This window comes from Macrosteles quadrilineatus, unplaced genomic scaffold, assembly GCF_028750875.1.
Source record: "Macrosteles quadrilineatus isolate MER2022 unplaced genomic scaffold, UCM_ALF_1.0 Scaffold_1__1_contigs__length_201487025, whole genome shotgun sequence".
In the NCBI taxonomy this organism is placed as follows: Eukaryota; Metazoa; Arthropoda; class Insecta; order Hemiptera; family Cicadellidae; genus Macrosteles; species Macrosteles quadrilineatus.
Window position 1 is genome coordinate 53,557,997 of NW_026542594.1, and position 23,302 is coordinate 53,581,298.

Here is a 23,302-nt window from a genome sequence, read left to right on the forward strand (position 1 = left end):
TGACATTGCACGTTCGTCTTCTACCGATTTCATTGATTTGTTTTCTACTGGAGATGCACCGTAGTTGTAAATTTCAAAGGAACTTTTCACCAAATCATGTAATCTGTCGTGATCAAAGGACAATAAGGTGAAATCCTCAACACGCCCAGCAAATTCTGGACACTAGCCATGCATTGACCACCCTAGGTAGCTCCATGACAGTACGGGAGCATTTGGCGGACCTTCGATAACTTTTCTGGTCAATAACAAGTCACAGTTATCTTGACCTATCAAAATGGTAGGTTTGGCATGAGATGTTGGTATAGGTTGATCGATTGACTTTAAATGAGGCCATCTCTCACGAAGCTTTACAGAGTCAATCGACTGTTGGAGTAAATCTAGAGGTGATTGAGTTCTTACATTATTTAATGTGAAAACTTCTTCTTCATAGAGCCCTTTTATTTTAAGTTCAACTCGTCTGGACGTTGGGTCAAAATGTTTAGTTGTATTTGACCAACAAGTGGTAAGGAGTTCAATGCTACCACTGATGCCTAGGTCGAATCTAGCAGAGATACGGTTGAACCGTCTAAAAGATAGATCTAAAAGTGCATATGTGTCGATCTGACAGCTTGGACCATATAACTTTACTGGACATGTTCTTAGTAAAACACGGTTATTTACCAAGTGATTGCTCATAATTTCTTCTTTCGATTTACCTTCCTTCCTGAATGTGTTCTGTACTCTGTCCCGGCTGATTTCTTGGGCATTTTTAGAGGCACTGTCAGTATGCAGAAGGCGATGGTGGGATAGGTTGCACCCATTGATTCCACAAGGTTTCTTTAACTTAAAAATTTGATGTGGTGACGACGGAAGCAAAAGAAACACAGTTTTTTTTTAATTATCATCTTCCACCGCTGCGCGACCTCTGCTTTTCTGAAAAGTTTACATTTATCGGTTTCATGACCCACCGAGCAAAACATGCAAACGTTTTCATCATGCGAATTAGTCAAAACTGGTTTAGGGTCACTTCTCTTCCGCGCTGTCTCCTCGGGTGGACGAAAATAAATACTCATAATGGAACACTGATTTTCAAGCCAGTTACAGAATACTTTCAGGTCAGTAGTGTAATTTCTTAAGTACGTAATTGTCGTCTCACCTGAAATTCTGTCACACCTTAAATTTGTCCAGGTAGCTTAGCCTACAACGAGATAGTCCAGGACTCTAATGTGTTCGTTATTTAATTATCGTTTCAAGTTTATTGGCTCAGAATATTAATTACAACACTGCTAACAACGTTAAGTGATCATCATAGCCACTCGAAAAGATAATGAAGCAAAATTTGGAATTTGGAATGAATTGTCGTGAATGCGAATAAGCCTATTTAATTGGAAACTTAACCTAAACGTGATTCGTTCGTTATACTTGGTAATCACCAAAGTAAACGTGTCGGGAAAATTAGACTCGGTCGATCACCAGAGTCGATACGGGGTTTCTTAAATCAAATTTACTTAAGACGGTTCGGGGTAACGGGATAAGTTGCACGTAAACGGTTCTGGCAGCTTAAATGATTTCAGAAGCTGGTTAAAGACAACAGGCAGTGTGCTTGTACGTGAAAAAGCGTGCGGGGTGCGTGCGACTGCGGCACAATAAAATAAAAATAATAAAACTTTTCTAAAAAATTAGAATAAACAAAATAAATTCGGTAGCACACTAACCTGATGCCTTGGGACTCTACCAGGAACGGGGGAGATCTTTAACTGACCAGAATTATATGAAGTTAGACGTTATGTTAGACTGTTGGTTTTATCTCCAAACAGCAAGTGTATTGACGGTTCGGTAGCGGGTGGACAATTGACCATGAGGTTTGCTATTCTGGTCCTTCTTCACCATCACCCCTGGTGGCGGGGTAGGTAACTAGCGTCCTCCCCTCTACGATGACGTAGGACCCCTGCCTCTACAATGCCGCTGACAACGCGGGCGCGGCTTACCCCCGAACGTATTATAATACTTTAAATGAAACTAAAAAAATCGGGTTTTTACCCCTTGACAGGTTTTGGGTCGTTACAAATTTCCATTATTTCTTTCACTCGAGTCTTTGCTTCTTCCTCAGAATTGACAGAGTCTAATAAATCATCCATGTATTCCTTAGTGAGAATTGATTTAGTAGCTTCAGGGTAGATGGATGAGAAACTTTTGGCATTTTCGTTCACTACATATAAAGCAGTGCTTGGAGAACAGGTCGACCCAAATGTCATCACCTCCATTACATACGTATCTGGAGGATCATTCGTGTTTTGCCTCCACGAAAATCTCTGTGAATCTACATCTTCTTTCCTTATGCGTACCTGATGGAGCATTTTCTTAATTTCACCAACGACGACAAATTTTCCCAGACAATATTTTACGAGAACAGCTGGTAATGGATTCAAAAGGTCAGGTCCACTAAGAAGAGCGTCATTAAATGATACACCGTTCGACTTTGCAGCTGCGTCAAAGAGCAATCTTAATTTGTTGGGCTTATTGGGGTTCACAACTCCGAAATGAGGTAGATAATAAGTATGATCATTTAAAATACTTGCCTCATCTTTACTTAGCTTTCGAATATACCCTTTTTCATTGTAGTCGGCAATCTTCTTTGTGTATTCGTCTTTAAAGGAAGGATCCTTTGCCATCTTCCCTTCAATGTGTTTTAGTCTTTTAAGAGCTTTATCGTAACTCGAGGGATATTTAAGATCATCTGATTTCCACAACAAGCCAGATTCATAACGTTCTCAGATTTTCCACGGTGTTTTTTCCAAGATTGACATTGCACGTTCGTCTTCTACCGATTTTATTGATTTGTTTTCTACTGGAGATGCACCGTAGTTGTAAATTTCAAAGGAACTTTTCACCAAATCATGTAATCTGTCGTGATCAAAGGACAATAAGGTGAAATCCTCAACACGCCCAGCAAATTCTGGACACTTGCCATGCATTGACTACCCTAGGTAGCTCCATGACAGTACGGGAGCATTTGGCGGACCTTCGATAACTTTTCTGGTCAATAACAAGTCACAGTTATCTTGACCTATCAAAATGGTAGGTTTGGCATGAGATGTTGGTATATGTTGATCGATTGACTTTAAATGAGGCCATCTCTCACGAAGCTTTACAGAGTCTATCGACTGTTGGAGTAAATCTAGAGGTGATTGAGTTCTTACATTATTTAATGTGAAAACTTCTTCTTCATAGAGCCCTTTTATTTTAAGTTCAACTCGTCTGGACGTTGGGTCAAAATGTTTAGTTGTATTTGACCAAAAAGTGGTAAGGAGTTCAATGCTACCACTGATGCCTAAGTCGAATCTAGCAGAGATACGGTTGAACCGTCTAAAAGATAGATCTAAAAGTGCATATGTGTCGATCTGACAGATTGGACCGTATAATGTTACTGGGCATGTTCTTAGTAAAACACGGTTATTTACCGAGTGATTGCTTATGATTTCTTCTTTCGATTTACCTTCCTGCCTGAAAGTGTTCTGTACTCTGTCCCGGCTGATTTCTTGGGCATTTTTTGAGGCTCTGTCAGTATGCAGAAGGTGATGGTGGGATAGGTTGCACCCATTGATTCCACAAGGTTTCTTTAACTTAAAAATTTGATGTGGTGACGACGGAAGCAAAAGAAACACAGTTTTTTTTTCAATTATCATCTTCCACCGCTGCGCGACCTCTGCTTTTCTGAAAAGTTACATTTATCGGTTTCATGACCCTCCGAGCAAAACATGCAAACGTTTTCATCATGCGAATTAGTCAAAACTGGTTTAGGGTCACTTCTCTTCCGCGCTGTCTCCTCGGGTGGACGAAAATAAATACTCATAATGGAACACTGATTTTCAAGCCAGTTACAGAATACTTTCAGGTCAGTAGGTTTTTCTAAATGCTTGCTATTTACATGTTCGGCCCACCTGTACTTCAGAGTATAGTGGAGCTTACTTAAAAGTTCATTCAACAAGAGAGGATTTATTAAGTACATTTCCAAATCCAACGACTCTGTGGTAGAGGTCAGGTTTAAAAGAGTTGTTGAAAACTTAATAAGGCTGACAGCGTCATCCTCCTTGATTGGTTGGAGCATGCGCGCCTTCTTCAACATTGACTCGACTATAAACTGTGGACGTCCAAAACGCATTTGTAAAGTTTTCATTACTGTACTAAAATTTTTACCTGATATAAATAGAGGTTTTACCATTTTAAAGGCATCTCCCTCCAGACAATTTCTTATTCTGTCAAGGTTTTCATTGTCATTAAAAAGGTGTTTATTTATATGCTTTATAGTGACAGTAGGAAAAATACCCCCGCCGCAGCAAACCTGCAGACTAAGCGAATTTCCATTTGCCTGATTGGATTTAGACTAAAATGTCTCCTTAAAAATATCACATTTATTCCCTATTTAAATAGAATCAGTTTAACACATACTTAGGTTTGCTGCAACAGGGAGGGTAAAAGTGTTTTTTATGTAAAATGTTAATAGTTAGTAAGAAATAAAAACATTTTCCAAATTTGGGCAAAATATGTTAATAAACAAGCACACTACAACGGTTTACTTATTCTCCATAAGAATAACATGGGAATTTTAAATTAACAATTTTTTGGAATTTTCTCCGTAACCATTAGGCGCATTATAACGCTTCAATATACTAAATTGTTTGTTTTTTTAAGCTCTACAAAATAGTTTGGAAAGAAATTTAAAAATTTTATGTTTTTTGGGTAAAAAATAGGAAAAACCCAATTTTAACCCATATGGTGTTTTTGGCCTCTAGGGACCTCAAAACGAAAAAAAAAAATCGGTCCCGGGTCCAAGGTCTTACCATGAGTACTACGGTAATAGCTTATTCCCTATATGGGAAATTCGCTAATATAATGTGTAACACGAGTGCAAAAGGCCTTTGCTGCACTCGAGATCATTCCGTTCGTAAACGTTGCTCTCGTGTGCAGCAAAGTGCCACTTTGCTCACTAGTTACACAAATGACTATTTTCAATAGTAACCAAATTCAATTTGTTAGTAGGAGTGGGCAGCAAAACAATCAACACTAAAAGAGGAAGAAATTGACATTACTTTCAGCTATTGGGATGGTTCTGGACATAGGAAGACAGTTCGGATGAAGAAAGGTATTTAAAATATTTATTTAAGTGCTAGCCTCATGATATAAGATTTAAACCATATGATAAACCAATGTGATAAACTAATGTGTGTGTGGCAGTATTGCCACATACTGTGTATTAATTGCCTGAGATGTCTATGTCCATTACACAATAATCAATAATCAATTCAATCTAGGGGGCAAATAATACTAGGTATGCGGTCTCAGGTCCGTCAATTGAGTGGAACAAACAATGAAGTAAACAAAAATCTTTCTAATTACAATTTTTTATTAAAAATAATAGATAATAACATATCAACTTAACAATTTTAACCCTGGGCGTAAAAAAACCCTTAGTAAGGGCCAATTTTGGGGTATTATTTAACCCTTCACGGACAGGTGACGGATATATCCGCCTAAGTCTTTGGCGATAAAGGACGGGTGGTAGATATATCCGCTTATGGTTTTTTTTTATGTTACGGACGGGAAGCGGATATATCCGCCTTCTCTTCAGACAGACTGGCAGGTGCTTGAGCAGTAACCAGATGTTTCGCGGTACCAAGGCCCCACTTACCTGTTCTCTAACGCACTCCCCCCTCTCTCCCACGCCTACCCCTCTCCCGCGCACCACTCTCACAGTATGACGTGTTCCATTGTGTTTATTTTATGTATACTTGTATAACAAAACACAAATAAGGAAAATAAGTTTTTATTTTTCCTATAATTTTTTCCCGTTCTATGTCACGATTTTGGCTGTCCGGGAAGGGTTAAAATTGTAGCTTAGTAAAATTTGTTTTTAGGTAAAAAAAACCCTATGAGTGCCACGAGCGGGTGAAATTTGAGGTTTGCCAGGCCTACATGTGTGTCTAGGAATGCCGACCATTATAAAATTTTTTGGCCTAATATGTTTTGTTTTGTAGATTATTAGATCGTGCATTGTAAAATACTAATTTTAGTTGGGGTTTCATGAGTTAAAATAAAATATTTTCATGGACAAGACAGAAATATGGTGCTGTTTATTCTCATTTTAACACAATTTAAAATTTTTCATTGACATTCAATTTTACATTCGTTTTAAAAAGCATTAAAAACTAAAGAGAAATCATATATAACAAATGTTTTTATTGTATATGTCAAAATACCCCCGCCGCAGCAAACCTGCAGACTAAGCGAATTTCAACTTGTCTGATTACATTTTTACTCAAATATTTCCATAAATAAGACATATTTATTCCCTATTTAAATAACATTAGATTTAACAAGTGCTTAGGTTTGCTGCTACGGGGAAGGTAAAAAGTATTTTTTGACCATACGTGAATAGTATGGGATGAAATAAATAAATTTGCCAAATTTTATCAATAGCCTATATATCCATAAACAAGTAAACTACAACAATTTTTATTTTCTCCATAAGAATAACATGGGAATTTTAAATTAAACTATTTTTGAATTTTCTCCGTGACCGTTAGGCATACAACAGCGCTTCAATATACTAAATTATTTCTTTTTTTAAGCTCTACAAAACGGTTTAGAAAGAAATTGCAAAATGTTTTGTTTTTAGGGTAAAAAATGGGAAAAACGCATTTTTACCCCATAAAACCCCCCATAAACCCCTGTTCCCATGGTCCGATTATGCTGGATCGCGAACTCGTTCGAATAAACGTAGGTTTACACGTTTGTACCAAATTTCATCAAAATCGGATCATTTTTGCTCGAGTTATCGCGCTAACGGACACACACACACACACATATATATATATATGAATTTGGTCTTTGTTGTGTTTTAAATAAAGAATAGATTTGAATAACTTAATGAACTCATTTTATTAAAATGTAAACAGAAAAACGTAAAATCAAAACATAAACAATCATATTAAAATAATGATCAGCTGGTATAGCAATCCTCCTCCTTTATTTTTCTTCATATACTTACAATCTTCTTATTTGGTCCACATGTCTTTTACACACAATCTTTATTTAAAACACAACAAATGGCGACGAGGATGGGATGAAAGAAATGATATCAGAAGACTGAAACATAAAAGAGGAGCACTAAAAGGCCAGATTAAAAGAACTCTACACCTATTAAAAAGCAAGGGTTCATCAGTCAATGATGCTCCTGGCAGATTAAATGTAGCAGAGGAAGCTTGGCATAAATTCATCTCACTACACGAAGATATTTTACAAATAGAAGATGAAGATGATTTTGAACAAGAAGAAGATTACAGGGCTGATGTAGAAGAGGTATATTTAGAGATAAGAGCATTGTTACAGCCATTCTTTATACCGAACAAATCTACAGATGAACACACAACTTCTATATCAGTTGCACACGATAGCCATGTACCTAACATTAACTTTACACCTTACACAGAGAACGAGACATTTAAAAACTTTTTGATGAGACTTGAAAACTATTTTCAGTTAAAGAAAATTACAGATGAAAAGACCAAGACATGTTTGTTTGTCAGTACACTTTCTCCAGAGATGCACCAAACATTGTGTGATACATTAGCTCCTGAGTTACCAGGTGACAAAACCTTCAATGAACTCACAGAATCTTTGAAAAATTGTCTTGAGCCTTCACCTAGCATACTAGCTAACCAACATAAATTTGTTTGCAAGGTTCAAGAACCTGGAGAGAACATAGCCGTATATGCCAGAGAACTTAAACGTTTAGCAACGGACTGTGATTTTTATTGTTATAACTGTGAAAGTACGGTAAGTGATATGTTCTTAAAAATGCAGTTCATACGGGGGTTAAAAGACAATGAAATTAGAATTAGACTTCTTCAAGAAAAAGATGGTAAAATTTCTTACAACGAAGTGGTACAAACTGCGATTTCCATAGAACAATCTAAATCTGAAAGTTATGAGATTAACCGGAGAGATGGAAATACAATGCTAAAAGAAACTGCAAACATTAACCGCCTACAATCTGGATACAAAGACAAACAAAGTCAATTTAAGGGAAACAAACCCATAGTTTCATTTGAAGATTTAAGAGGCAAGTGTTACAGGTGTGGCAGTGAACAGCACAAGGCTAATTTATGCAGATTTAAGAACGAATTCTGTAGGAAATGTAATAAGATTGGACATATTTCAAGGGTTTGCTTATCTAGAAGTGGAACTGATGTAAGAACTGGGAAAAACAAGGAATTGAAATCAAAACATAAACAATCATATTAAAATAATGATCAGCTGGTATAGCAGTCTTACCATGAGTACTACGGTAATAGCTTATTTTGAAATAAGCTTATATGGGAAATTCGCTAAAAAATGTGTAACATTTACTACAAAGAGGTCTATGCCCTACCCTACCCAGCAAACAACCTAAATCATGCTCACTGCATTATATGTTGTTATTATAATGTTTATAATTCAAATTACTATGAGAATACTATTAGAAGCCATGCACAAAATATACAAACAGTAAAAATAAAATCACGCACCTATGACCTATAGGCCTGACTTACCAAGTCCAGTTACCGGTACACTTTATGTGATTAGCCACAAACTATCACCAAATGCATGAATAAGTTGTGGTATTATAACTTTTTAAAGGTTTAAAATGTATTTCTCAACGATTCATGGCCATAACCTGCAATTCTATAACCAACCAATTCGTAAACAAACATTTACTAGAACGTAAACAGTCGAAACAACAACTCACGAACCAGCTGACACGTATACCTATGATGGATTTGACTTGATTGAGGAGAGATGTCCACGATTTTATCCACGATCACGTTCGTCGATGATGATGTCCCCTTAATGCATAGGAGGTATTCACAATTACTTCCGCGATCGCATGGATTTCCACCTAATCTCTTCCACCTAAGGGGGAGGGCCGCTCAAGTAATTTGGCCTAGGGCCGCAAGTACCCTAAATCCAGCACTGAGTAGGCTCGTTGGAAACTCTACACAATGCCATTTTTTGTAGTCACAGATCAGTGGTTGCCTGAGCTAAGTGCGGTTGTTATCGAATCGTTTTTTTAAAGTAATGATTCAGCCATTACAACTCAGCGGCAGTTCCGTGCATTCATTCAATTAGGTCGACTTCCATATGTTGACATGGAGAGGATCCGTCGTGATTATCTGTATGGATAATTTACAGAATTAAACAGATTATTATTTTAATTAATCTGGAGGGATGAAAAGTAACCTACAAATTTGTGTAACTGAGCAGTCAGAAATGTTCAAGGCAGCCGCTTGTTTTCGGGCTGGCTTACAAGGACTGTTTTCCATAGCAGCACGAACTCTATCGAATGTTAGATGTCTGGCGTCCGATCTGACTTTGGACGGCCTGCCAGCTTCCTTTTGAACTCAGAAGCCGTTGTTCTAAAGCTAGTAACCCACCGCATGATTGTGCTATGCAACAGAACTTCTCCATGTTGCCTTAATTGAAAGAATGCACGGAACTGCCGCTGAGTTGCAATGAATGAATTCTCTACTTTTTAAATACAACTTGATAACAAACGCACATAGCTCAGGCGACCACTACTCTGTGACTGCATATAATGGCATTATGTAGGCGATCCAACGAGCCTTCCCCCACCACCCTCAGACGAACAGTACGCTGCAGAAAATAGATTGGTTTTTTTGCCACACCCTTTGACCCTTTATATCAAATTAAAGAGAAAATTATAGGCTTTCAAATCAAATATATTGTATAACATGACTATAGGCTAGATATTACAGGGTCCCACATTTAAATAACAAAAGAAATCGAAGAAAAAGAAAATTGCAGAAAGTACAGACATAATTAAAAAAGCTTTTAATAGTTACTTTAACATAATTATGGCATCTATATCATGGGATATTGTAGAGAAAAACATGCCCTTTCAGGAAATGCACACATGCATATAGTTATGTATTGCTAACCTTACATATTATAACTTGAGAAATTGAAATGTCGTCGTACATCAGTTCCTAAGCACATCTAGTCTTTACTGTAAATGGTCTGCTTGGGTATGACACAGTCTAAAATATCCAGGCACACACAATGGCATTTGGCTCTCTGGACACCACCAAGAAGTTTCTTTTCTTCCCAGTTTTCATGTAGAAACTTTTTTTTCAGAACACACTTTGCAGATTCTTGTAGGAGTTTTTTTTCTTGTCCGTAGAGGGGATTTTGTGTGGGATTTTGTGGACGTCCAAAAGGTCAATTAGATTTTGTGGCTCTTGCAGTTTCCTCTTTTTGTAATAAACTCCCTGCCAATGATTTTCCAATAGCTATTATACATTTTTCAAGGTGAAAAAGGGGTCTCAGGTTTGCAGGTCTGGTTTTTCGATACAAGATAAATGCATTCACAATCGACATCATAAACAAGTGGAAGAACATTAAATTTCGACCATTTCATTTGTTTCCTCTTGATAGGGTAGTAGGAAATAAACTGATTATTCCATCCACACCTGTTTTCTTTTGTTATTGTAATCCAAAATGAGATCTGGTAATTGATATTTTTGCAACATCCCTTGTTTTTGTAGTCACCATGACTTCTGAGGTAGTAATTTTATGAGCTGTTGATAGAGATAAGACATCTATATAAATAAAATTAGAGTTTTGTCTGTACTTTGCTCAGAATTATATACTTTTAGGTTATTTTTACGTTTTATACATTAAAGAAGCAGAAACGAGTCTTATCTCTATTTCTGTCTGTCTGTCTGTCTGTCTGTCTGTCTGTCCCTTTGTCTGTAACACTCAAGATGGCATTTTACGCAATCTTCTCCGTGAAAACCAGAGTACCTATCAAGATCCAAGTCATTTTAATGTATTCACTGGATTGGCGAGAGTGTCTTTAGTGATTTAAATATAGCCTCACTACTTTGTAAATAAAATTACGGACGTTCAAAAATGCAGTTTTGTGCGATTTTTGTCAAATTTTCGTTCAATTTTTACTTTCTCCCCCTATACCATAGTATAAGGAGAAAGTATTGTTTTCGTCAAAATTTTCGAGTTTGAGTTTTGAGTGGATATATTCGTTTTGGGTCCCCCTGGACCCAAAAAAGTGGTTTTCGAAGTGATGTCTGTGTGTGTGTGTGTGTGCGTGTGTCTGTATTCACCGAATAGTGGCATCCTTCACAGGCACACGGCCGTACTGTGGCACCTTCAAAAATTGTGGCACCGCTAATTCGATCATTTTTGAGGTTTTCCAGCATTATTACGTCGTTTAAACATCACATGCCACAATTGAGTATTTTTGAACTCGTTGATGGGAGTTTAAGTAGCGCAGGTACACACCGAATTGTGGAACACGAAACCATACAGGTAGCTAGCGCGCCTCGCGCCGTCCGCCGGAACTATAACTTTCCTAATGCTACGTTGCCAATTCTCGCGCCAGCTTACACTCTAAATTGTGGCACCATGCCACAATTCAGTATATATCAACAGTGTGTGTACAGGATGCCACTTAATGAGTTGTAGCGCTTGATCAGTGTGTAGAACAGTGCAACAAGCAACTAATAAACTAATAATACTGTACTGCCATGTACTATAAAACAATTTAAGTACCATAAATAATATACTTTTGCTCCGAGTGGTGAACAATGTTTTACATTAAAAATAATTTGTGTTGTAAATAATTATTTAAATTGTTTTTATGCCACCATTAAAAAATGTATTTTTGTTTACAAACATAAATTGGTAACGTAGTTACTTTGTATCAATTGAATTTTTACATTGAAACAATAACAATGTTTTAGGTTAGAACACTATATAAGTTGTCCTATGCTGCAATTTTTTATCTTACAAACTATTTCGTGCTGACATCTGTTTTATTAACATTCTATTCATGTTGACAAAAATTTTACAGTTACATTTCGGAATCACTCAGTAGAGGTAATTATTATTTTTTTTTTATTATTATTTTTTTATCATTTTATTTAATTTACAATCCGTTCAAAAAAAGTAGAACAATAAGCAAATGTGATAAAATTTAAACACAGTAGTTAGTCCTTATCCAACAATAAAGCTAACAAACAATCTTTGCATATTGGCACAAAGTTTAAAGTCCATAAATCTCTAAAAACGACTACTTAGGTCAAAACATGGCTTCTTTTCAATCTATATATACAGTTGCTGTTGTTCAACAAATTCAAAGCGAGGTAGTTGGTATGGTGCTCTAATTTCTTATTTGGCACTTAACCTTGAAATTTCTTCTTTGATCGTTGGGGTTCGACTGTCTCTATGGAGCACTTCGTTGTTAACGAACCATGGTGCCTGAAGAATGTGTCTAAGAACAAGAACTTTAGATTGGAATCTTTGGATGATGTTCAAATTAGATTCACTGGATGTCCCCCACAGTTGGATACCATACGTCCACACTGGTTTTAGAATGGTTTGATATAAAAGCAATTTATTTTCTGTTGTTAATTTAGAATTTTGATTTAATAGGCAAGAAAGAGGTAAATTTCGATGCAATATTGCTGAAAGCTCACTCTCAGAGTATTCCAAAGACATCTAATGTTTCAATCCATGTTCAAATGTTATATGAGGTAAACATATAACCGAATCAATTAAAGTACGGTACTTAAATTAAAATACATATTATTACTAGGGTTGCTTTCAAAGAGGTGAAAGCCAGTTGAGCGGAAAAAACGTGATTTGATATTTGTATAAGTAACTAAATGTAAAAACTCAATAGATGTACTAATGCTGGTTTTATTGGTTAAAATTATAATAATTCAAATTTGTTTTACTACATCTTGTTATTCAGATACCTCTTCCAGAAGTGCATTATGGTAGTTTTGACCAGGAAAATATTACAGTAGTTGGAATCTGATATTAACATCCAAAAAGGGCATTAAAGTATAAAAAAGAGAACGGAAATTTAACATCCAAATTTAACTGTAGCCCACAACAAAAACATTGAGCTTCATTTTTCACCCTTACAATCGGTTAAAGTATTGAAGTATAAAAAAACGTAATTATTAAAAAAAACTAGTATTAAAGTATAACAACAGGAGGGGAAATTTGACATTTAAATTCAACTGTGCAACATAAACATTGGTCTTCATTTCAACCCTTGCAATCGGTTAAGCTCAGCTTTCTTTGCTGGAAATAATTTTTGATTGTTAATACCAAGTATTCTTGATATGATGGAGGATATTATTGTAATGTAACTAGATTGTACGTCTTCTACCATTATTAGGACGATTTAGAGACAGCATTTTAATATTGTTCTTAATAATGGCCATTGGATACAGAAGATTTTGATGAAAAAGGCTTGCTACAAATTTAACATGGGGATGGAATGTCTGTAAGTTGTATTGATAGTCAAAGATAAAACATAGGCCTACGAAAAGCTTAGGGCTATTTTAATGTGAGACTCAAATGTAAAACACCTTTAAAAGACTAAAATGAACTGAATTATCAATTATATATTTCAATGTGTAAAAATGTAAAAAATTCAAAAAGACTTACTTATTGAACAACAAAATAAGATGGCTGAAAGGTAGGCCTAAACATAAGTCATTTTGTCAATTTGTCATCTGATGCTAGGCTCAACAATTTATTATTTATTATGTATGATTAACCTTTTAACTGGCCACACTACTTGAAAAAGTGACCAGTTTACATTTCTCAACAATTACTATGTTTGTAAAGTGTTTTGTAATATGGGAAAAAAATTCATTTATTCATTTATTCAAGTAATAAGTAAACATCGCATTCAGCTGATTTAAGTGAAAACAGAATAACAATAAGAAGGGAAGACATGTCTTAAATATACAATGTAGATAATATGATTAGAAATTCGTAGCCTACTTCTGGACAGGCCTAGTCAATTATCCATACCGTGGATAAAAGTGTACTTCTATTAGCCCAGGTAATTAATTATTTACTTATTACGGTTGTAACTGGACGTATGTATAGTCCGTGGATTGGCAATCAAATAACAGTATTTAAATAGGATAGGCTACTGTTATCAACTTTTGAAATTACTGGATTGTTACCAAATTACTGTTTCACAAAATACAGATTCCATTTTCAACCGAGCCATTAAAATGAGGATTTGCCGAACAATTATTAATTAACTTTTCACATTTCATAAATTATATGTTAGTTTTGCTATGGTCAAAGGTCCAAATCCAAAAATGTTCTTTTCATTTGGTTTTTATGTAGTAATTTGCTAGAATCATTGACTTTATATCAAGTCAATGCTAGAATACTGTAGATGGCTTGTTAAGACCATAACGCAAGCATTTTTCAAATCGTTTACCCGTTTAACCAAATATTCCAAAAGATAAAAATTATATGGTGCAACACAAATAAACAACCCGATCACCTATCTATAACCTACACTTTACCTCCCTAATCCAACCTTACTTTAAAACACTTAATGTAGTCACGAATACTCATAAACCCCGACCTACCTTCACCTACCACCTACCACATGCCTAAATTAGATCAGTGTTCAATCTGCGTTTTAAGTGTAATAACTTACTGCACCGTCGATGTAATTCAACATAATATAACCTGTGAGGTATTATCGGATTAAATATCGATTTCGATGAGGTTAGATATATCGCTTATTTTTTATCAGAATTTATTTTACAATCGGTTCAAATATGAGGACAATAAGTAAAACATATATCAATACAATGTCAGGAAACATTAAACAAGCACCTGTTCATCAACAAGCCTTGCCAAAAATTGGAACAATCATTTAAATATTTACAGAAATCTGTAGCTTAGGTCCAGCACATGCACAACACTTTATAATCTGGTAATGCACTGACTATTGTCCAGCAGATTAACAGCAAGACTGTTCGAAATCCTGATTTCTAACATTGGCTGTTTCTAATCAGCCGGCAACACAAATAGGTTCCGAGGAAAGTAGTCACAGGTCCGTATCCCTCCGCTCCTTGTTAAATATTGGAAATTTTAAGTTCGATTTAAATTGCATTAGCATTATCTAATTGAAATTTGTTTGTTTAAAAACCATCTCACTATTAGTCTAAGTAATTTTGTTAAGTTTGGCTGAAATGCGTTCAGCCGTTATTGAGTGATGTTTCTCTATTTGTTGCATTGAAGTTGATCCCAAAGAGCTTCGCTCGCTCCGCATTGACAGTAGCTGCTTAAATAGTATTTTCTCTTTGTACCATTTTTTACAGCCAAAATGTCGTGTTATTTTCAATAATGTTACCAAACCAGTGCGCTAAAGTCCGTAATATAGGCAGGTGCAAATAATTTGTCAAGGTGGGTACCATTTTATACAAAGTTTCTATGTTTGGATTTTATTAGACACGATAAGAGCAGATATTTCTACATAAATATTTGATATGTGTAGTATAATATGATAAAATATAGGCAAAAGTGGTGAAAAAGGCAGACACCAACCCGTGCAAGTGATATAAGATAGTTCAATAAGAAATAATTTAAGAATTGCTGTGATAAAAGGACTTTCCACTGATTTCGTAATGGGACGTTATATTGCAAAACATGACATGATAAAGAAGGAAATCAATTTTAAAATCTGAAAATAACATTGCAAATACTTATTTGGTAGAATTCAGTAACTCCCAATAAATGTGTGTTGTTTGAAATACAATTTAAAAATGAACAGCTGTTTCATTAAAAAGTATTATTCACATGGCCAAAATGTAAACAGCTCTGTGGAGGGATCTTTAAAGGCTTCTGGGGCAGAGTCCTAAGGGATTTTGATTAGTCTTTCTTTTGATACCTAACTCATCTACAGACCAAGACGTTTCTTTGGACACCCCTACCAAGTTTGGGTCTCTAAATCAAACGTACAAAAATAGTATATTTCGTATCTAGGGCCGAAAGTGAGGTTTTGCCGACTCGAGATCGGGTTTTTAGTTCGAGACGAATTCGAGAACGTGAAACGATCGAGAGCTGCAAACACATTTTGGCTCGTGGTACGAACGCTATTTTTCACCCAAGTATGTTTTGCAATATAACGTTATGTCATATCTACATTTCTAAGGTATGTGCAATATGTGCAATACATTAGGTTTGCAATACATTAGGCAGTAGGTGCAATACATTTCTAAGGTATGTTTTGCAATATACACGTCCCTCTTATTTATGTGAAATATTTTGAGGAATCAGCAAAATCAAAAATAACAATAAATAGTTGTCTAGGCAGCTGTGACAAAAAACAAGTCTATTGCAATGCCATGGATACAGCTTGTGCATTTAATATACATTAATGTTTTAAGTAAATAGGCGAACAAGTGATTTTGCGGCCCTAGGGATGTAAACCCCTGCTCGGTCCCCATATGACGATGACAGCTGGCATGGCCAGCAAAACGTAACTTTCAGCCACCAATATAAACCAGCTAAATGTATGTAAAACAGCTAAAAACATCATAGTGAGGTGAAAAATTCGTTACGCATAATTTACATTACCATGAATTAATTATATGCATACAGAAAAAACGGAGTCATACTTATTGCGTATTTTAATGTAAACTAGTGGCTTGTAGGGACATAGTCCCTAAAAAGCTTAAACGGAAAAGGAATTATTGTTGGAATATTTAAACAAACTCAGAATCAAATTATCTATATGTCAGGATAGGCCTAGATATCCCACTGCAACATATCTTTTGTGCAAAAAAAACAAAACAGTTTGTTGTTTGTCTTTGTTTGCTTTTGTTGATAACGTTATGTTCAATAAAGAATTTGAATGATTCCAGAGGTTTAACTGCTAAAGGCAGCAAACATGTTTATGAATAAATATTGGTTTATTAAGGTAGCTTTGGTTTTTTGGTTAATGCTGATAACAAGGCTTCCCCGATTGAAATACAGTATTGGAAATTGTCTTCGTCAAATAAGAAAAGGCAAAAAATGGTGTGTTGAGATACCCTACCCAGTTATTATTTCTAAGTCTATGCTCATTTTGTAAAGGTTTAACAAAATTATTCTTAAGTAAAGGCATCCCATTGACAGAACTTGGACCTAAATTTGTTTGTGATCAACATTAAAAACCACTATTAGCCTAGTGTAAGTATATGTGGTGTTAATCCTCCTAAAGGTGCGATTGATTTACATATTCTACCAAAAAAGGGCCTAGTCAACGTCTAATTACTAACTATTTTGCGGCTAGTTAGGGTTCCATTACCCAGTTATCGAAACTAATCACGACATAAATATTTTTGGTTCGTTTAAATACCTGTACGAACCTACTTCATCTCTATTCCCAAATTGTTTTCTAGAGTAACCGTTGAGGTTATTCCACTTCATACAAAATATTGATTAAACACTACAATAAATCTCAAATATAAATGTTAGTAAATAAAAAAAAATTGGAATAAATCTTTTACATATGTTTTGAAATAAAAACAAAGAAGATCTTCTTTTAATCTTGAATCGTTTCTTAAATCTTGAAAACAATTTATTTCAACTTTGACATAACTAAAAAGTCTTGATTATTAAAGGTAACGTTATCCCTTTAAATAGTTGGTTTTATATAGTATACATTACATTGCAGAATTGACTGGCAAATGAGTAATCCAAATGTAAGCTTACTTGCTAATGATAAAATCACGATCAGCTGGATTGAAGTAAACAAAAATCAGCAGTAAATGCCTTCTAATGCTATTCTTATGGAGAACATTGTACGTTATATCTAATTTTGTGTTAAGATTATGGGAATTTCACTATTTTTCCCGCCGTCACGGGATAAAGACCTTTAATTTGAGCCCTCTCACGTCGTTCTACGACTTACCAGTCGCCCACAATTTTGACGCAAATAATCGGCTTACGTAATTAATATATAGATAGAATAGATTTCTTGTATATTCCCATGAAACTGATAATGTACCCAGCACATTAAGGCCTTTATTCCAAGTATCTCAGTTCGTAAACCATACATACAATGTGACAATAAAATATCAACAAAATAGCATGTAGTTTTATGTAATCCTCACGACATTTCATTTGGTCCATTGACTTTAAATCCAATAATTGTAAAAATTATTGGAGCTTTGAAAAAAACTTCATATAAAATCCTTACACTAATAAAATATGACGTCATGAGCGCGAGAAATGAGCTACAGCGGCTAGGGCATAGCCACATGAATACAGAACGGAATGAAGGAACTAGAACGGAGAACTGGCAACAGCGCACGTAAGAAGTAGGGGGGGCGCACACACCGCTCAAGCACTACAACGCATTAGTGGCATCCTGTCCACACACTGTTGATATATACCGATTTGTGGCATGGTGCCACAATTTAAAAACTGGAATGTTAGATGTTAAAATGGAGTGTTCATTAAAAATATCGATGCAGACATGTCTCTACCACCTTCCTTCATCCACTGGTGGCCGCAGGTTGAAAGATGACTAAATAAAGACAATTATACAAAATGGTGGCCGCAATTAGGTGTTTGCGAGTATTCGGTAAAACCCCGTATGCGTGTGTCTGTGTGTGTGTCTGTGTGTCTGGATGTGTACAGAGCTAGGGACTACACCTGTGGTCCGATTTCGATGAAATTTGGTATGTAGGTTCTAATCCATGGTATCTCCAGGCGTTTTTTTCATTTTTTTGAAATTTTGATTTTTAATGGGGATTTTCCCATAAAAACCCATAAAAAACAGGAAAAATATAATTTACTCAAGAATTGCCCGAACGATTTTGATAAAAATTTAGTATGTTGTAGCCCTTTAAATTCTGAACAAAATGGTACAAATTTCATTTCTCTAAAAATTACGGTTCAAAAGTTATGGTAAATTATGTTATTTTCCCATAAAACCCCCGTAAAATAACGAAAAATAGGATTTTAGGAAAAATATCCGGTTTTAGTTTAACATAGTATGTTATGGTCCTTAAAGTTTTGATAGTTTTTTCATTAAAAAAAAAAAAAATTTTATGGGAATTTTCCCATAAAACCCCATAAAATAACGGAAAAATAGGATTTTCCCAAAAACGGCCCAAACGATTTTGATACAAATTTGGTATGTTATAGTCCTCTATATTCTAAACAAAATGGTACAAATCCCATTTCTGTAAAAATTACGGTTCAAAAGTTATTGTATATTATGTTATTTTCCCATAAAAACCCATAAAATAACGGAAAAATCGGATTTTCACAAAACTGGCCCAAAACGATTTTGATAAACATTTTGTATGTAGCCTAGTCCTTTAAATTCTTAACAAGATTATAATAATCCCAATTCCATATATTTACTCTCACCGCTTACAAAATATGATAAAGGTTGTTGACATACTTATGGGAGAAAGTATGTGTCAGAATGCTGATACCGTTTATTATCACATAATCGTCTATGATACTGAAAATGTCAACCGGAATAAAGTGTTAAATGGTGAGGTTGAGGTAGTACTTTAAATATGTTTAAGTTAACCGATGTGGAAAGTAACTTTCAATTATAGGCCTACTTTAGGGCTACGCTTCATGGATCTATAACACATTTTTTAGTTTAATCATTGGACATATGGACCATAACGATCCGGGTGAAATTCAATTGCGAAGCATTTATTTTGGCTTGAACTGTCAGATACTGTATTTGCGAAGGTTTATATATAATAGTTTTTCCAGCATATCTGCAAATATGCAAACTAACTGCTGTTCTTAATCTTAATATAAGAAGGTTTCAACTGACTACTATAAGATCCCCGTGCGTAGAACGGGCACACAGCTAGTCTCTAGTATATTTCCATTTTATGCAAAGTAAATGGTTTCTTCTCATGAAAACAGTTGAATTTTTTCCTAGTTTTTTTAGTAGTCTTGGGCAACTCGGTCCTATTGCTCATGCAGGTACCAACTGCTTTGGTATTTTTCTCCCAGAGAAAGTCAAAAAGCTTTGGTGAAGAGTAAAATCTATCATTATAAACAGTATACCCTTTATTGAGGTAATCTGCCAACAACCTCTCATATAGAGCTACATACAACTATATTACTGGAGTCAGACTTACCAGTGTAGGCTTCAAATTTGAGTACATATCCTGTTGATGCATCACACAAAACATACAATTTCATCCTGTCTTTGTCAGGTTTACTTTTATTATAAACATTAAACCAAACTCTATCCCTGAATCCGCATATTCCTTCGTCTATGGTCACTTGGTAGTAAATCATAAAACACCAACTCATCAGGATCATTTTCATCAACCATGTATGTAACTGTACTAACTTCATTTTGAAAAGCATTCAAACTATTTTCTACAAACTTGTGAGGTGTTTATTTCGGGTAGGGCACCTATCCTAAACTTACCTCCGATTTGCTCGGACAGCTCAGGAGTAGTCCAGGGTTCTAGCTGAGTCTCCGTCGCTTGCTAACCGCTTCTCGATCTTCGTAGACGTTTCTTCGTAGTCCTACACGCACACGATACTATGGTTGTATGTCAGCACAACGACGCACTGACCAGGAATACATCGGCACTAAATACGATGCTTCTATGAGAACTAAAATACGTTACCAGCTTCTAGGTCTAACAAAAGGTATCGCTTCTCGAATAAAAACTAAAAATAAAACTATCGTAGTGAAATAAAATGTCGTCACACGCAATAATAAAATAACGAAATGAAATGAGTCAGCGCTAATATGCCAATGAACTTCTTGGCTTTGAAATATAACTAAATAAAATACTTTTAGATAAAATAAAATAAAACCACTTTCGATAAATAAACTAAAAAGTGTAGGCTACTGCGGCACCGCACTCGCAGTGCCGGCCTGAGAAATGCAATACGCTAATCTCTTACAACTAAGATGATCGTAAATAATATTAACTTTTACTCGCCAAAGTGAATGGGAAAATAAGACGAATAATGTAATGGTATAATGCAGTACTTACGTTTGTCTCTACTTATCTCGATTTATATTATTGTCGCTTTTATCTATTTTGTCTCGCACGTTGCGAATCGAATCCACGACCTATGTATGCTCTCAGGTCCGCTGTACGATCTTGGGAGGGTGTTCGGCGAACAAGCGCTCGCCATCGACTGCCTCAAGAACTTACCACTGTCCGCTGGTCTCGGCTTCTCCCCACCACGTCTACGTCAGCTCCCCGAGGTCGCAGCGGCCAAGTCACGAACTAGGATACTTGACTTGCCGTGGACATGTTCGACATTGTTGTCGAGCGCGCTCAAACCTTCGTGGCCTTAAAATAATTAAAACTAACCCCCCCAATAAAATGTGACCATTAGAAACTCACCTTCAGAACCAGAATCATAAATAGAATCATTCAAGTTTTCATTTAGTGATATTGTAGTAAAACTACGTCCTGCCTGAACATATGCCATTATTTTCACTAAAAGGTAGATTTTCTTCATTACTATGGTTGGAGTCTGACAAGAGTTCTCAAATATGATTCAAAGTTTTTTATCAAATCTATCGCTCATATTTTACACTAAACACAACAAAAATATTCCACAACAAAGTATTACTCATACCAAGAACTTTTACTCATTCAAAATACTTGTGAACAACAGAAAAAATTCACTTTATTGAACACAAACAATCAAAAACAATGTCAGCCATTACCGCAGAGCGCAGACAACAATAAAACGCCGTCGTTGTCAGCAATACGAAGGAAAGACTGCAGACAGCTGGAATTTTTTTTCGTGTTACCAAACAGCTGATTTTTTTTAAGTTGTTGGGTATTATAATCAAAGCCAGAAAATCAAGGAAGGGTTACGTAATAAAAAATACAGCAAATATGACGTCATTACGTTGCTATGGAATTTAATATTGAAGCCTGACCCATACTCGGGGTTCGTTCAGGGTGTCTAACGTCATACCCCGACCTATACTCGGGCTTAGGGTTCAATGTGTTAAGAAACAATGATCGTTTTTATTTTATGTCAAATCCAAGTGTTGAACGAAATGGGAAACAATGCACCAGCTGATTGTTGTCTCATTATCTTCAAGTGTTGCCAACTTACTTTATCCTGCTACAGGATTTATCAACTTTTACCCTATACTCCAACCTTCTTACAGTATTTTTCATGGACAATATTTTAAATATGTGTTAGATGCTATAAAAGAAAATATACTGAACAAATAATAACGATACTGATAATGTACAATTTAATTAAATAGTAAGCCTTATAATTCCCTACATTAGCATAACATTTCAAATCTATAACATGTAACAGTTATGTGTTGTAGTTTTCATTTTATTTCACAGTTTATAAACATGTATAACCTTTCAAAGATAATAAATTAAAATATTTGTAACATTTTAATGAGCTCTGAACACTTAAGTGGTTTAGATGAATTTAATAAGTTGTTTGACAATGAAAAGGGATTTCTTTTTTGCATCCAAATATCAGGAGTGTAAATAGAAACTTTGACAAATTTATCACATGTATTAATTGTCTAAAAATTAAGCCCCATGTTTTAGTCCTTACAGAAGCATGGATGGTAAATAACGAGGAGACTGCACTTTATAGTACAGTATTAATGATTTCAATGTTTATTCTTCTTGTAATTCTAATTTGCGTAGCAGTGGTTGTTATCGTTTATATTCATTAATCTATCTCCTCAGTTTTTTGTGAATGTATTATTGAAGGTTGATACTGTACTAATTTCTTGTAGTTTATTAAGAGTTAATTTTTATATTCTAAGCTTATACTGTTGGCATTCATCTAACTCATGGGATGTTATTCAGGAGCTATCTCAATTGTTGTTTAGTATAAAATGCCATGATATTATATGCTTGGGTGATTTTAATATAAATGTCAAGCTAGGTAATTTTGAAACCGATTTTTATCCAGACAGTGTTTCAAACCTGGGTATTGAACAATTGATTGATATTGAGGTAATTCTTCTTCACTTAAAGATCACATATTATTTAGGTCCAGATTATACAATGCTTAACATTGATTGATAGCTGTACAATTTCTCAAATTAAGTATTTAAAAAATAATAAAAAATTCTAAAATCTTGGATGAATGCTGGTTTGCTCAAGGCTTTTACTGTTAGAGATAAATTATACAAGTTACACAAAAGAAATCCACCCCAAAAAATAGAGATAAATTTGTTAGTTATCAGAACAAAATAAGAGATTGGATTAAGGTTGCTAAGTTTAAATATCACAGTAAATTGTTTCATGACAATTTTAAGGATAGTAGGAAGCAATGGTGAATAATAAACAGTATTATAAAAGGTCAAGGTTCAAAACATTCTGATATATTGCTTAAGAAAAAGGGTTCTCTTATTAGTAGTGATAGAGATGTAGCCAATATTTTAAATGAATATTTCATTCAAGTTCCTGAAAAA

At 35.1% G+C, this 23,302-nt stretch overlaps 1 protein-coding gene across 2 annotated transcripts in view; it reads left to right on the forward strand.

The window, feature by feature from the left end:
• Positions 1-23,302, forward strand: part of LOC128983095 (protein FAM50 homolog) — a 90,907-nt gene that overhangs the window by 57,879 nt on the left and 9,726 nt on the right. For both annotated transcript variants that reach the window (XM_054402255.1, XM_054402254.1), the window contains exon 5: positions 5,020-5,122. In XM_054402255.1, the coding sequence (XP_054258230.1) occupies positions 5,020-5,122 (103 nt within the window). The remainder of the gene's footprint in view (positions 1-5,019; positions 5,123-23,302) is intronic.